The 17,534-nt window shown below is 36.3% G+C and overlaps 1 protein-coding gene across 3 annotated transcripts in view; it reads right to left on the bottom strand.

Annotated features, from left to right (window-relative positions):
- The window catches only part of RANBP17 (RAN binding protein 17), a 161,164-nt gene that overhangs the window by 42,239 nt on the left and 101,391 nt on the right, over positions 1-17,534 (bottom strand). For all 3 annotated transcript variants that reach the window (XM_075441995.1, XM_075441994.1, XM_075441996.1), the window contains 4 exons: positions 16,766-16,869; positions 10,591-10,679; positions 4,315-4,422; positions 1,716-1,798 (listed from right to left, as the gene is read on the bottom strand). In XM_075441995.1, coding sequence (XP_075298110.1) covers positions 1,716-1,798; positions 4,315-4,422; positions 10,591-10,679; positions 16,766-16,869 — 384 coding nt within the window. The remainder of the gene's footprint in view (positions 1-1,715; positions 1,799-4,314; positions 4,423-10,590; positions 10,680-16,765; positions 16,870-17,534) is intronic.

Raw genomic sequence — 17,534 nt, forward strand, 5'->3', positions numbered from 1 at the left:
AAAAACAGTTATGAAAGCCACAAAATAGAAGCGTAACAGAAAGCTCTTACGATCATTTCACTGTCTGCTATGGCACACATCTCCAGATAGATGCCACACACCCCGAAGTATCTTTCACATAATTTAACAAAGAGGGCTGTTTGCACACAGGCTTCAACAGGCTCTATGGCTCCACTGCTTAATTTTAAAAAATCTGCACTGACCTGAAATTTCCTTTTACGTTGTAAAAGGATATTTCATAATAATTAAATTCTAACATGAGCCAGAAAATGTTGTCTGGTCCTTATGTGCAAGAGCTACCAATACTTTAGAGCTGAGAATTTTATGAACTTCACATACACATCATAAAATTTGCATTTGCAAGCAAAAGGTTTCTTTACAAAGTGGTTTTTTAGGCATGAATTAGAACTGAATTGGGTTGAAACCAACTAGCGTGGTTTACTCAGCAAGGTTTAGAAACTTGATGCCAACAACTGAGATGAACGGATGCCCAACAATCCCCCATGTTTTTCACAAGTGCAGAAAGGATGGTAAAGGCTGATGGAAATAAAAAAAAAAAATTAAAATGGAAGAAATAACTGCAATGGGATCAGGTACCATAAGACAAGTAGGGCTGAAGCATCATCACGACTACAATTGATTTTATTTTTTTTTTAAATAATCAAAACAAAGCTTACAGCAATTAAATACAAAAGGCTAACAGAAATTGAGTAGTAAAATCAAAAAGTTTACCTTTTATGTTCTCCTACATGGAAAACCTTATGTCTATTTTGCTTAATCATTCTAACAAATTTACTCACGAACACAGCTGAAAAAATGTGCTAGCTTATTACATGGTATATTTGAAAAAACACAGATGATTTTGCAAGGAGTGAAAGTTACTTTGGTGTAGTTTTTTCTGTCATAAGTAAATACTTTCTGTCTTCTGCAGATACTATCTCCATGCCCTACAGATCAAATGCAAAATAACATTTGAAGTTTTTTATACAGGCAGCCATGTAACACACAGTTTCTAGACCCAAAAAGCAACTTGAATGCAGTAGAAGCAAATTGAATGCACTAATTTTCTTTCTTTCAAAGAAATCGGACATTTATGCTCTCCCTGTTTATACAAACTACAAATGAGGTTGCTCTATAAAAACTTTATAATGTTCCTTTCAAAACATTTAGAAAGCAAAATAGCGAGCTACAAAGTTAGTTGGAGTGTAATATAAACTGCTGGTGCCAAAGACCTGTTGCAGTTGCATGCGTGAGTGGGAGTAGTAAAATGGAGCAACTTATTATAAACACTTTTAACAGCGCTCTAGGGTAAAGCTGTTATGGTCCTATTATGTTTTGGAACTGCTGGAATATAATTTGAATACATAAAATCAACCCACACCTATCAATCAGCAGCCTAGACCAAACACCTCGTGAGTATTTGTATCTTTGCTGAAACACATTTACAGCTGCTGGAAGACACGCATTCAAGTCAAAAAAGCAATACAAGCAACAACACTACATGAATGGACCCTGATCTATGACAGTAAATGAGCTCCAAAGGTCTGCCACGTAAGCTCTGCACTTCACAGAGGGATGATACTGGCTGTAACACATTACGTCCTGCTACATATTCCACAAATCCATCAGTGCTCAGCAATATGAACCAACAGGATTTTTATACCACTAGACAGGCAAGGAATTACACTGCAGAGGAAACATCAATGAATACCTACCATATGTACAAATCATTTTGCTAGCTTCTCTGAAGAGAAGAATTCCATTTGGAGATGACACATCAAAATTTAAACGTTGCGATCTAAAAAATAACAGCAAAAATATTCAGATGGTGATCGAAGCAGAAAACTGCAATGGATTCATTCCTAAAACAAAAAAAAACATTTGCTGATTATGAAGTACAATTATTTGATAAACTAATTCTAGCTTTCAGTCCAATGACATGCACTCTAGTTATCACCATATGTTGCCAAAGAAACAGTCCTATGACAAAAGACAAAACAATTTTAATCAGAAATGGTGATCAGACAATCCAGACGCAGCTTTCAGTGACTGGTGAACATCCTGTGCCCATATACAGTTCAGAAGGACGTCACAAAGGCTCCATACTCCAAACAGTCAGGTTAACTTTTACCCTGCTTCTGCATCTGTGTAGTTTTTAAAACAAACTAATTCCCACTGGTTATTCTGCTACATAAAATCTGTGGCAATCACAAGCCAGTTGTCTGAGTGTAAATCACAACACATGCTTTTTATGACCGTTCAGACCTGCAGAAGATTGCAGCACGTTGTCTTCCCTGACGCACACGTATTGCCACAGCCAACAAGAACCACTTTGTTCCCAATCTGGAAACGCTAGAGACTCCTTGACAAAGTCCCTGTTGCGTCTTTCCAATTTGTCTTCGTGATCAAGAAGCCTAACTCCTGGTTCAGGCCTAAAATTAACTTTGAATATAGATCTCAAGCTTCTAAGTAACTAGCAAAACTTACCCTTAGCGTTTATCTGGACTGAAAGGGAAAGGAGTCATCTCTGAGGGATGTAAACCAGCGCATGCCCTGGCTGGCCTATCTGGCAGCCATCCACTCTGCCTCAAACGCGGCAGCACTAGGCATCCTTTGCTGCAAGTCCATTTTTTTGTTGTCTGAGTCCCCATTTGCAGGGTCCTTTGCTGCAAACTCTGGAGCAAATTCGGGTGTTTATAAATGAGTAAGACATGCCCTGTATAACATTTGTGTATTCCACACGCAGAAAATGATAATGGCTGGCAGAGACAAAAAAACCCAAACCAGCACACCATCTCAGTATCAGAGTGGCATAACGCACAATCTGATACTCTGTAACGTATTTTAACCATGTCAAAGAACATTGTATAATGCATTCTAACCTGTAAAAGCTAATGCAGTACACAACTCGTGAAAAAACACCATCCCAGATGATGTTTTCTAAAGGGAACAAGGCAGATTCTCTGAATATCAATAGGCAGAAGAGTAACATGAATATGGAAAGTAGCTTGAAGAGCTGTCTTTTGCATAAGATTTATTGTTCCAGTTCCTCTTTGCTTTTGTTTACCATTATTAGAGTTCTATGTTTATGCTTTAACAATCTCCTCCTTGTAAGAAGTTGCAGCACTATTAGAGTATGCTGCTTGTGCATTGTATTACGAATAAAAATAGGTTAAACTTTTCCAGCAATTTATTACACTACTACCAGGATAAAAGACATAATTAGCCTACAAAACCAAAGAGGGAGTCATGGCAAGCAAGTCGACACAAACAAGAAACAGGGAACTCTGCCTTAAAGTCTGTGTAGCCATTCAGGGATTAAGAGCACATCATACACACCAGCGTTTGACTGGGAGCCAGGTCTGAACTTTCAGGCACCAATTTCCAGTCCCTAGTTTAAATGAAATACTTTTTTCAAAGTTCAAATATATCAACTTTTTTCCTTGTAAGCTTGATTTGCACGGCAAAATGAGAAATGATGAGAACACATACTTCTTCACTGAAAACTCTAATCACTTTGATCATGAAGATACCCAGCACAGAGTCTTTTAAATTTTTCATTTTAAAATGTTTGTTGGTGTTTTTTTTCCTTTGGGCAGTACATTAAATACTTCCAAGTGTAATGATAATTTCCCCCCAAAAATTGTTCTGTTACTTGTGGTGGAACAGGAATTTCATTCTAACTACTGCAAGATCAAGTACTGAAATAACCTCCCAGAATCATTCTGAGGCCTTTTTGTTTAGCCCGCAGAGAAGATTTAAGATGGAGATTTTTTAGGAGAAGTTACCTACATGCTGATTATAAATATTGCTGTATTAGATATCATTCTTTCCTATTTTGGCTGTTAAGAGTTGAGTTGCAAATGAAACTGTAAAGGGAGTTGTGGTTTTACAGGCACATATGTATGCTGCTTGGCTTCAGGCAAAAATTCAGTCTGTAGCAATTCTTGACAGCAGATAACTTTCTGATATTTAATTGTAGAGTATGTATTTATTCCGGGTTAAAGCATACACTTTCACTAACATGGAATATAAAAACACAGCAGTCTCATATATTTTCTTGTAATTAATCCTTATCAGCTGATTTTGTAACATCTGTCATTTTTGTAAAACACCACAGTGACACTGAAAGTTGAGTTCTGCTTGCAAATTTTGTTCCAAAATAGAAAAGCAGCAGTCTTAAAGTCCAAGTCAGACATCATGAGAGTAAGGAAAACACAGAAGGATGGAACACAGAAAGAAACAAAGAAAACACAGAAGGATGGAACACCACTGCAGTATTCATTGCTTATCTGTTTTTCACGTGCTTCTTACCTGTTTTGCATGAATTCTGCCATCAGCTTCAAGATAGGGGTTGTACACGCAGGTTCCTGGTACCACAGCTCAATGGCTCTTTGCAGAACAGAAATGTATGCAGGGTATCTTCACCAAAATGAGTTAAAGAGTACGCTGATAAAATAGCATCTTGCAGAACAACTTCCCCTAAAACTGTACTACACTATTAGATGGGTGGGCCAGATACAGACCTTGGCAGCTCATTTTGACAGAGGGACTGCCAGAACCCATAAAGTTAAGCACGTGTCTGCTTAGAAGACTAAATCCTTTGGAAACATTAATGGTTAAGTGGGAAATAGTTAATACACCAAAGCAACAATGAAGGAAAAGGAAAGCAGTTCGTAGATGTGAAGCTAACCTGTAAGTACATATATAAAATGAGCTTGGCTTTTTATTGAATGGCATAAGTGACAAATGGCAGTTCAATTTGAAAACTCCACACGTTTACATATTAGCAAATCCTGGGCTCCAAATTTCAGTGCCACCTCATATATACTATATTTGCTATATACATGGTTGGGAACAACTTGATTGTATGAAGCTGTCGCCAGAGCATTCAGGAAGAGAATTCAGCCAAACTGCGTGGGGGAGACCAGCAAAGTTAGATTTCTAAGAACTCTTTCAGGCGAGCTGTTTGCTTGTCAACACCCAGCAGATATCCATTCTTTTAAAGCAAGATTTGAAAGACTGCTATAGAGAAAAAAGTTTAGAAGACTCTGTAATGCAACTTAAAAAAAAAAAAATCTTATGAGTTACTGACTGTATCAAAATATTTCCTGCAACGATTTGATACAAAGGTGACCCCATGTCTTCCCAACATGCTGGAAAAAAGAGTTTGTTTGGATAAGAATGCAGACTGGTAAATGGAAATGAGGTAGCACAGTCTAACTGGGAAAGAATTAAACAGGGTTTTTTATATTGAACCAAGAGATTTTAACTATGCAATCTGCTATTAAAACATGATCTAGCTGATCTAGTCAATGGTTTTGTTTAATAAACTTATTTTTCATTTTTAACTTTGTTTCATGTCATATAATTCCGGTTTATTTAATCACATGAGAAATAAGTGACTATTCTTAGGAAAATGCTATTGCCTATTGAGACAATAAAGGCAACTATTGTGAATCTTATAAAGCAGAATACAGGCCAAGCACTCAACACGGGAATGTGAAATAAAAGTCTGAAATACATAAAGGTTTCACACCCTTCTAGGATAGAGGTACACAGTCATGTCTCAGTTTGCTATAGCTCTTCTGGTGGAGGCTAAAGCCGTCAGACATAGTGCTGCAGATGAATGACAGCGCTGTGCAGACAGACGGAAGGCATTCTGGCTATTGCTGTCTGTCTGAGACATCTCAAGACTTGCTGCCAGCTGCTTGAGGCACCGCAGGCATGAACTATACGTAACAGAAGAGGTGGACATGAAATACACTTTTAGACCTTGTTTCTCTCTCCTTTATGGGGTTCTCTACATTTTAAATCAGATAAACTAAACATACCATGAAGAGTTATCCAGTAATAAACTGGGATTTAAATTCAAATCATACTTGTCTATGACATCCTCAAAGGGCACAGATGATCCACGTCATCTCATACCTTTAAAAACTCACTAATGCCAGTTCCACTTTTTCCGAGGTGGACTTCCAATGCAGCTCACTCTCAGCAGAGGATGGTCAATATACCCCAAAACGCAGCAGATGACATGTAAGGTACAGAACTGAGTTGTTCTAGTAATTCTCTTAAGTCATGCCTCTTCCTTAGCCTTCCCAGAAGCCTCGTGTACACAAAAGGGAGATGGTGCAATGCTGCAAAGCCCCACTGAGGAATTCTGTGGGGTAGAAAGCAATTGCCTTTTCAGATTGTATGGTGAAGAGAGTAACCTGACAGTCAAATCCTAAAACCAAAATGTTAAGTCAGCAGTATATCCAATATAACTAGCTCTCTTAATCAAAAACTTAATCACTGAATCCACATTCATTGACAAGGAAAGAGTGGAGACTATAGTCAAATTTTATAAAAGCTGAGGTCAACAGAAAGGCTTTGGCATTTTTTTTTTTAAATGAAAGGAATAAAGTGGAATACATTGGTTTTAAACAGAGTATTACTTTTAAGTGTTTTTAACCACACGTTCAAGGAATCTGGCTAATTAATGAACTTCGCCTGAGCAGTCAGTTCAAGCTCAAAGGAATTCAAACTGCAAAAAACGACACTGAGGTCTGAATCAATGCAACTGGCAACAACAGCTACTACAAACAGGTTAGCGATCAGGGAGCCTTGTTTCATAAGAAGATGTGTCCCTCCTGCTCTCTTGCGATTAGGAAACTGCAATCCCTACAGCTGCTTGTTGGGTTCTTTCAAGTTTATACCTAATCCTGAATCCTTAAAACACAAACTTAAAAACGTACTTCTTCAAAAGAGAATCATTTTGAATGAGCCATCTTCTTGCTGCATGTGGTTTTATTTTGTTAAGAAATATGACACGGATTTGGATAAATATGTAACAATGGTAGTTTGGTGAAAAGATTGTTTTGCTTGTTCTAGTGATCCACATCTGAAGCAGCATACGATCAGACATCTGAATGTTTAGGTCAACTGGAACTTTTAAACGACCACTAGATAAAACATCTCAATGGCACATCGCTTTTCTACAAACTTACCGTCTATGTATCTATACACAGATACTTTTATATAGGCAATTTCATGCACTCACACATACACATCGTGTGCTATCTAGCTGACTGCAACTCTGAGTCAACCTAATCATTTAATTCTTGCAACCCATCTTCTTATTTCAACCTTTTTCTTTTACAAACAATGGAAGTCATTAAATACTGAGAATCAACTGGGAAGAACACAGGAAAAATTGCCTGCAGGTTACCACCCTAAATGAAAGTAACAAAAAAGTGGATATTACCCTGAACTCACAGCTGAATCTCCATGGACGCAAGGATCTTAGACTACAGCCTAATATTAGTATGGAAGAAAACAGATTAAACATTCAACATCTTATCCAGGCAGTCCTGAAGTGAACAGCAGAGTGAAATACATATGGAGAATCATCGCTGTTAAGAACACCAGGTTTTGACTCGACTCAAACTGGTACACAGGTTTTTTTCGGGCCACACCTGGATGTTCAGGACTGACCTACAAATTACAGAGACCACATGTTATGAATACAAAAGGCAAATAAACTTCCCAAAGCTGTGGTACTGGAATCATCATTGACAGCTTGACATATCAATATTTCAGGAAGAATAAATGACTTTCATATCCAGGGTTTGGGGTTTTTTGTTTTGTTTTGTTTGTTTGTGTGATGTTTTTCTTCATCTTTCATTACTGGATACTTTGGAAAGACACTATACTTAACACCTGAAGCTGCTTAAAATATTTGGAAATATTTTAATGAAGTCTTTTGAGACATCACCTAATACAACTTTAAAACAAATTTTACTATTATTATAAGTATTTTCTCTTCATCCTTTGCCAGAGGAAAACTATAAATCTTGTCTCAGCTGAATGAACACCATTTATCATATTCATTTTCTTGTCAATACAATTATGAAAAGCCTTTGGCCTTTTTCCAAGGAGCCTGATTTGCTAGAGAAACTCAATTAGTATACGCAAGCCTGCTACAAAACAGCCCTATTTGGAAATCTAGTGCAGCTTCAGCATACCTGACGATTCACCTCTAAACCATGATCTTAATAACTCAATCATAATGGTAAAATACAAGATACAACAGTGTCCTCCGTGCCCCCCCCCCCCCCCCCCCCCGACCAAAAGGACTTAAAAGAAATTACTTCTGCTCATTTTTGCCATCTACTGGACAAAACTTATATCCTAAACATTGCCACCAGAAAAAGAGAAGAATCTCTCGGGTGAGAGATAACCCAGTGTGATTTGTTTTGTTACGGACAGGGCTTAGACTCAAAATATTTCCTGGAATCACTTGAAAGTTCATCCATATATTCTTCTACCAATGATTTACAAGTGCCTATTTCTGACTATGTCTTCAGTACAGAATAAACACCATCTTAAGGTATATTAAAACTTAGCCTTTTGTCCCTTACTTCTTTAGATTCTTTATTTACTGAACAACTGTAAAAGTTGTAAATCAGATTTGTTTTGGCTAATATTCCGTATTTGCCATTTTCAATGTTGAAATACTAGGGCTTCCAATATTACAGCATAAAATCTGTTTGAAAAACAGCTTTTCTTTGCTATTAAAACCATTTTCTGATGACATAGTTGAAACTACAAAAGACATATGTTAATCAAAGTATATTTAAACTTTATATGGTAAAATTGGCACCTGACCCTCCCTTCTCCTCCCATTTACCTTTCTGTCTTTATACACAGTAAATAAGAGTTGCGAAGATAGCAGCTTATTCTGCTCTAATGCTTTGGATCAATACCTGGATGAAGCTGGACCCAGCCAAATGAGGTGAAATCCACTGAACAGAAGCATGCCCTCTGCCTTTACAGACAAAGGTGGCGAGGAAGAAGAATTTTGAATCTATGCAAGGGAAAAGTAACTGAGCAGGCCAAAGCTTTGAATTTCACACAAAGCTACATTTCAATCTATTTTTAATGTTAAAACAGAATAATGAAATCCAAAAGTTAGAGGCTGTTTGAAATAAAATTAATTCATAAACTGCAAGGAATAAATTAATTTAAAAAAATCAGGAAAGGGTTGTGAAGATTACACATCCTGGATCCTTGTATAAAAAAACACCTCCATGGATAAATCCATTTCTTTCAAATGGAGAGGAGTAAGTCTCTGTTATCCCTCCTCCTACAACTGTAGATCTGCAGTTCTGCACAGGAGAAGAGTGTGATAGTCACGCTGTAGTAGGAAAAACAAACTACAAAGAACTTGAAATGGAAGCAGCACCAATCTGCTTTTACACATCTTCCTGATTTTATTATTAAGTTTTAGGGTAACAAAAGCACAAACAGTACTAACGAAGTTAAATGTACCCAGCGGTGCCCACTAGAAAATGAGATGCTAATTCACAGTCTGGCTTCAGTAGTTTGGTGTTTTGTTTTGGTTTTTTTTTTCTCCAGTCCTTTAAAACTGAAATTAAGGGATGATTTCCACTGATTTTAAGACAAATAAAGATTGCACTGCTTTATGTTTTGGACTTACCTTCTGCAAGCTGAGCCTGCACACAGAATCACTGCAGGCTTGCGAAGGTCTTAAATAGGGCTTACCCAAATGGTCATCAGGATCCTGCTACCCACCACAAAAGGATGTCTGTCAGATCATACCTGGCTCTGCTGTGCAGCCTTTCAGTCCTGAGAGGCTAATTTCCTAGTTGCAATTCTATACTGATGCATTCCTCTTTCTTAACCAGAAAAATTATTAGTAAACAGTAAGGTTATTAATTTAAATAAAAATATTTTTAAAAGCTTGACTTCTAGTAAAGCACGTAATTGTACTTGAATGTTAATTTTTCTGTCCATAAAATAAACAGATACGTAATTAACTTCCATAGCTTTGTGAGATCTGAATTATAAACCAAATATTTTCATGGTTACTTCACTATATATTTCAGCTGTTTGTTACTAATATGACTGTGTGCCTGAAGAGAGAATTACAGCTACTGTATCTATAAAAATACAAAAAATTTCTCTATAGTATTAAGAAAATACCCATGAGTATTATTGTATTTTAGGCATAAAAACATACACAATATTTAAAGCAAATAGAGTTCCATTATCATGACTCATCGAAGAAAACTACAACCCAAAGATTCTGATCTTGTTTTCAGATGTCCATTTTCTTCTGGATCAAGAGGACTGCAGGTGTTGCGATATTAATAGAGTTGACATAAATAGAAAGTAACTGACTAAATTAAAGACATGATTCATACCAGGGAGAGAAATCTCCCCAGACAGCACTTGCATAGTATTTTTTAAACACTTTTGATGTTAAACAAAATGTAGGTACACTGTGTTTGGAGTTAAAAGCCACAGCTTTCTTTTATGAAAACATTAGGGATTTACGAAGGGAAGAAAAGCACTTGGTAATGTTTTCTAGATTAGTAGTGTGACACAACAAAAAAGTGACCTCTCTGTGGTCCCTCCCAGTTAACTGCATGGTTGCCATTGTGCTGTAATTTTAGCTGATTACACATTAGTTCATTTAGCTTTGTTTCCTCTTCCCCACTGTGCTATACTATTAAACTAATGCAAGGGGCCTGGTATCCCTCTGTGCACAGAGCTGGTATTGTCATCGTGTAATAAGGATACATCCAGTCAAACAGCATGGTGTAGCTGGTCTTTGTGTTTAGTGCAAAGGCAATCCCTCGAAGATCCCTTGCCAGCCCGATCAACATACGCTGTCAGTGGGAAAGAGACACAGTAATTGATTTTCACGTTAGCACAGAGCAGATGGAGTAATAATCAGCCAATAATGACCACATATCTGATTTTGATTCATTAGTTTTTAAATGTCTCGCTCAAATCTTTTTTTTATAAAACCCACAAAGATTCTTTTATGAATAATGCAAATTAAAACATAATATATGAATACTGTGTATTAAAAGTTTAAAAGTGCTTCCTGTATTAATACATTTAAAGTAATAACAACAATAAAACGTTAATTTAAGCTTGTAATATTTTGAATGAGGTGTAAGACTAACTGATACTCATAACTAGCTACAATTAAGGTTGCACTGATATTCTCACTGTATTGTTATTTTAACATATATTTTGTTTTGGGTTTTTTTTTTTAAAAGTAATTTTCCAAGTTGGGTTTCCTCAAAGAGCGACTTTTTGTTTACAGAAGACCATGCAAATCTCTATCTATATTAACATTAGTACTGAGATGCATTTTTTTTCCCTTTAATGACTGAAGTGTGGCTTCAGAATCCTTCCAGCTCAAATGCAAACAATATTTTATGCATAGATAATTAGCCCCACTAAAGGGATGTTTTCAGGATAATTAATAGTCATCAATAAGAAACACTAGTGAATGAAAAATATTTTAACAATATAAACAAACTTTTCAATTTACTTAGACATAAATATTCTTTTAAGTAGTTTTAACAAATTTTATCCGTGTGTTGCGGGTGGGGTTTGCATTTTTTTTTTCATAATAAAAGATCACAGTACTGTGGAGTCTGGTAAAAAAAAAAAAAAAAAATCATAGAAGCGTGACCAAAAAAAAAAAAGGAGCTCGCTCTTTAAAACCAGAGTTTTCAATAATGTACCGCTTGGTTCTAACATTGTAATGTTTATAATATTGTGAAATACAAAATATAAGATTCACATATTAATTTTAATTGATCACATAAAGAGCAAGTTATGGCTGATGCCTTGTTAAATTGCTAAATATAATCTCACACAAGGGCGAATTTCCACTTTTCATATACAGACCCATTAGTCCATCCAACTTGGATGGCATGCACACAGATTTATCCAAGGATAAATTGAGTTCTCTACAAAACACTGGTGAGTGTTTTAATATCTGCATGTCCTTTCTGTTGTGCACTGAAATGGCCTGAACTTGCAAGACGCTGAGAGGTCTCAACTCTCATTAACTTTAATAGGACTCTGAAATCACTAGAGAGGAAGTGTTCAATACTGAGATGATGCAATGTAAAACTGTAACTTTATCTTTATATTTATATTCATATTTATCTTCATATTCATCTGTATTTTCATACTTTGTGTGCTGTTTTGTCCACACAGAAAATAACTGCTTAGCAGATGTGGCAGCCGAAACATAAAGAATTCAAAGAACTGGGCAGCAACATTTCATACTTCTTTCGGAAGAGATACAGAGATGCAACAACACATATAAGGAAGTGGAAATCTTCCAGATTCACTTTGGCTCCTTTACCTATTCTAGCCACAAAAAAGGAGATAAGCAAGACTGCACAAAGGAAAGGCTGGAGCAGGGAAGAAGGGGAGCTGTAGCCCCCAGCAAGACATGAACTTGCCTTTGTTTGAGGATGCGCTCGGAGAGAAAGAGCTCACCATCTTACTGTGGTCTCTAGAACACAGCTTAGAAAAAGACAACCAGCCAAACCCATGTTCCTCCAACAGGCTTATTCTGTCTTTATAAAAACAACTGATCATTAGAAAACACTCTTTTGCAAATATATTTAAGAAACATTTTGGTTGTGAGACTTTAAAAACCTATCAATAAGAGTAGATGTGCAACTTTCTTTAAACTATGGTCCCAGATTTTCTGGGAACCTACACAAACACCAGGCGAGTTCAGATAGCGCCGGACCTTGAATTCTACAGAAAGGAGAACAACTACTATATAAACTGCATTTCTTGGTTTTCTATTCTCTAAATTCAGGTATTCTTATTAAAAAGCCCATACAATTAACCACACTAGTCTTAATAAACGACTTCAATCTACAAGGCACCATAATAGTCTTGTCCTGTAAAATCCCAGTAAACTCAGTGGTTTAGCTATTACCTATCAGAACTCAAACTTATAAAATAACACTGCCTACAGTTGGCAAATAATAGCCTACAGAATCCCAAAACAATACTGATCCATTTAAATCACTGGTAAAAATACCTGTAAAGTCAAATAGGAGCAAAAAGCACCCTAGATTCCATGCTTGCTTAAGTCACATGTAGCAAGACCCTGCCCCAACCCCTCAAATCCCAGGACTGTCTAGTTTTAGTCCATGATGAGTTTTCAGATAGCACCTATGTGCAAAGAAGTTGTTAATGACAAACAACATCATATGCTTATACATCCACTTTTTGTCTGACATCTTGTGGGATTCCAAGTGCCTTGCAAACTTCACAGAGTAAATCTGAAGAAAACATGAAGCCACCGCTTCAGTCACAACTGAACACCAGCCATTTCTGGGGCAAAGCGACAGTTACCACCACCACCGGCAACTGGCAAAACCAGTAAGATGACAATTGAAGCACAGTAAATACAAGAAACATAGCAAGAGGAGCTTGTCAGTACTATATGGGTTTATACATTGCTTTTCTTGCTAATGAAATAATTTTGTTCAAATTTTGGTTTCCAAATACTCTTCCCTAAGTGTCAGTGATAGGTTTACTTAAAATTAATTAAAACAAAGCAATTTTTAAAATAAATTCAAGTATTATTTTTCAAAGTCCCAGAGAAGATTTTTTCAATGGATTTTTCAAAGCAAAGGAGCTGAAGATTTAAACATTCAGAGAAAAAAACCCTATGACCTGCCAAGATGTGCCAAGTGTCTGACTAACGCAGTTTAAAACAGACGAGACTACTCACGCCACCCACCCCCAAAATGGGGCTTGTAATGGAAAGTCTGACAGACCCTTAACTATAGTGGCACTACTGGGTGCAGCTATAATATTACCCTCATAATTCTACTATATAATAACAACAAAGGAAAAAAAAGGTGAAGGGTCATTGTGCTTTGTCTTTAGAATTAAGATGGCTGTCTTCATCCTTACAGCATACTCTTAATTCTGGAGACACGTCTTAATAACCTCTAAATAGTTCCAACAAAAGAGCCGTGTCAGAGGAATGAGCAGGCCCCAAGGTGTTTCAACTGGAGTGTTTTCATCTGCCTTTATTGCTCTATCCCTCTCCAGAATTAAGGCAATAACCTGTGATAAATTATTCAGGAACTGCTACAGGGATCAAAGCAAAATCATTCTGTTAAAGTGCTGTTTGCAACATTTGGCACTTAGTGTGAAAACTTTTAATGTGTGCAAGCTGAAAATCAAGGATTTTAAATAATTTAACAGCATGGAGTTTCTACAAACCAGCTAAAGATAGCATGTTGCTATTTAACTGCTTTTTCCTCAGATCCTTTTTTTCATGCGTTTCTAGCAAACCTGATGATGTCACAACTACAAAAACAAAGTACTACTGAGATCCTGGCTACCCAGTCGACAGATTACTTAACCGGATTGTAAAGAGAAACCTTGAAATTCTTGGGAGAAAATCAGCCACTGTTATAATACTGGACATTTTTCCTATTAATACAAAAGTGAAAAATAAGTAGCCAAAAAAAAAAGAAAAAAGGAAAGCAAAGCACATAATTACCTAAGCCATCTTCAATTATATTTGATCTCCCTGGAAAAGAAACCTAAACATATGTTTTGTATGCAGATTTAATGATTACAAATGTATTTTAAAAAGAAAGAGCTCCCTTGTTGTGACTGTTTTTCACTGGTGTATTTCAGAAATATTAAAAAACCTAAAAAAACCCTAGCCAGTTAGAAAGTCCTAGTAAAAACCACAAATTAAATGAATTTGGCAGTCCTGGACCATTTTCATAGTGATATTTTAACGGTGTCATCTCCCTGTGGATTGGAATACTAAGCATTTTATTGAAGAACTGAACTGTTTTTGTTTTCCGTACTTGCAAAATGAAGTACCTGAAAGCACTTTTGCATGTATTATTTATTCATCATGATAGAAAAATAGATTTAACCTAATAAATTATGTTTAAGAGAATTTAGAGCAAAAGTTTTGTTTATGATAAAGCAACAGATTTAGTTCTTTATCAGTAGCTTAAAGCACCAAGTTTTCTTTATACAAATTAGACAGATGGTGCTTACAGTAGAATTTACTAAAGGTCTGTCACAACAAATGCAGCCAAGCTGCATATTTAATCACTGCAGAACCTTGTCTACCTGCAGCTGCCAACTGCTAATCCAATTTCCCTGATAAATGTGGCAAGAGACACGATCAGCAATAAAGAGCATCTAACTCCATTTTCCTGCAGGGCGTCTTTTGATGAACATTTAGGACGGAAGCACGGAGTGCACTGTGTGGCCCTGGCTTGTGGCAGCTGCATGCATTTTGAAGACACAGTTCTCAGGTTACTCACTTAATTCTGCCACTATCATTATGTTGCTATTGATCTCAGTAGCTCTTGTCTACACAGCATTACTCTAGATGAAGCTGAATCAGGCAGTTATCATGCATCAAACTTGCTCAAAAGCCTGGAGATTTCCCCTTAATTACTTGTGATTTTATTTGCAAATACCGTTAAAGTGTAATCAAGCAGTCACTTTCCAGGGTCGTTAAGAACTTGCTAGTTTAGGAATATATCACTGGCACTCCATTAAAATTTCTCTACTAAGATGGTTTCAAGCAAGCCAGACAGGACAACAGCAAAATTATTTTAATAAACTGAATCCTCACATGAGATAAATACAGTTTCCTACACAAAGGATAATGCTATCAAATGACCTCTTTGTTCTAATTTTTAGGATTTATAACTTGAAAATATAAGGGATGAATCCAAGATAGATGAACTGCATATATTTAATAAACAAAAAGTTATTAAAATGAAATACATAAAGCAACAAGAAATGAGGAATCTAGAATTACCCTTAAGTACTATTTTAAAAAAAATTAGCTTAATTCAAGTGATTATTGTGAACTGTGCATCTCCTGGTAACATCAGAGACGTACTGCAGACAAATTATTTACAAAATATTTCTAGCATATCTGTTTATTTGCTTACGACAGGAAGCGGATAAATATGATGATGTAGTATTTCAGTTGCCATCATATTTTAAAATGGCAAATTAAAAATTACTGTTCGGTTTTCTTCAAAATTACCCTGTGTAGCTGAAACGAGCACTCCAGTGCACATTGTTAACTATTTATGCAGCAACAGTAGAAGGGGATCTCTTTAATGCAATAGTGCTCTAATATATTATCATTCCTGATGATGCAGCTTCTATCTAGCAAGTCTTTTTCCTCCCTAAAATATACTGTTGTTTTGACACAAACAGCTTGCTACACTTAAGGATTTTACTAATAAAACATAATGTTGTGTTAGATATTATGACTGTTGCCACAGCTGAACTGACTTGTCAAATCAATCCTAATATGGCTCCCACAGGCACATAAAAACCTTATTTAGCTATCAGTTATCCTAATCACTTTGTTCAGTTTAAGGGTGCAATACTTCAAGACCAGTTCCTATTTATACATATATGCCCAGCCATTTAATAAAGTCCTGATTTATATAATAAATTCTTGTTTGAAAAAATACTTTAAAGCAGCAGTGTTTTATCAAGTGGGTTACAACATGTCTCCTCACACCCCCAAATAAATATGTTAATATACACAAAGTGGATACTTGCATGGCAAAGGGGACTATTACATATGAAACACATAAGCTACCACTGAAGACAAATTTGTCCCTTTTATTACTCATGGGGATCAAATGGGGCCACTTGATCTGGAAAGCACTGCAAAATCCCAAGGCTTTTATAAAATCTTTGTGCAAAGTTTATTTAGGATAGTCATTCATAGCCTTTGTATCTATGCTGCCTACATTCCTAATTATATATATGTATACAGGTATCAATGTAAGTATACGGGTATATACATGCCAAGAGAGACAGACAGAAGAGATGATAAGCTTGTTGCTAGATTAGTTTTTCCCATCAATAATTTCTTTCCCTATAATTGAAATGAACCTACCTTTGCTTCTTCTTGTTCGAAACTACTGCTGAATATCTGAGTCACACTTTCAAACGAAACTGTGAGCGGGAGCATGAAATTCTCAAACTCATCCTCGTCTTCACCTACAGGAAAAGAAAGCAAAACAAACCAGCAAAGCATCGCATCATATTCACATTGCTGTTCGGAAGGGTCAGTCTCTTAGGCTCTTACAGGAAAACCTCACTGACATCACGGGAACTTTCATATGACCTACAGGAACAAAAACCTGAGGTTTCATGTATTTTTACTGAACTGTAGACAAAGACAACAAATTGTTGATCACAAACAACTCATATCTGAGACTGGCACGTCTCTGCATTTCACATCTTCCTCCTTTTATATTACAGTTTTCTCTGTTAATCTGACAGCATTTGTTCAGCACCCTGGAAGAATATTCACATAAGAAAGTCAAGACTCAACTGTTAGAAAATGTTAAATTTAAAACTGCAAGAATAAATTAGATCCTTTCACATGTGTACTTTATAGTATGATGTTTAAATATGTCTTACATGATTGTACGCTATTTTTTCTACCTCTTACCTATTTAGTATATGTGAAAATAAATCTGGACCGTGTTGGGGGTATTTGTGTAACACTATTGCCTCATTTGTTTCAGAAGGCATGAATTTAGAGTAAAAGAAACAAGATGTTGTGGGTAGGGAAAACAGAGATTGTCTTGGTTAGACAGCTGGAAAGATAACCTAGAAGTCTGGATTGTTTTAGTTTTGTCATAATGCTGAACAAGTAA

The sequence above is a fragment of the Opisthocomus hoazin genome, chromosome 23, assembly GCF_030867145.1.
Source record: "Opisthocomus hoazin isolate bOpiHoa1 chromosome 23, bOpiHoa1.hap1, whole genome shotgun sequence".
NCBI classification, from domain to species: domain Eukaryota; kingdom Metazoa; phylum Chordata; class Aves; order Opisthocomiformes; family Opisthocomidae; genus Opisthocomus; species Opisthocomus hoazin.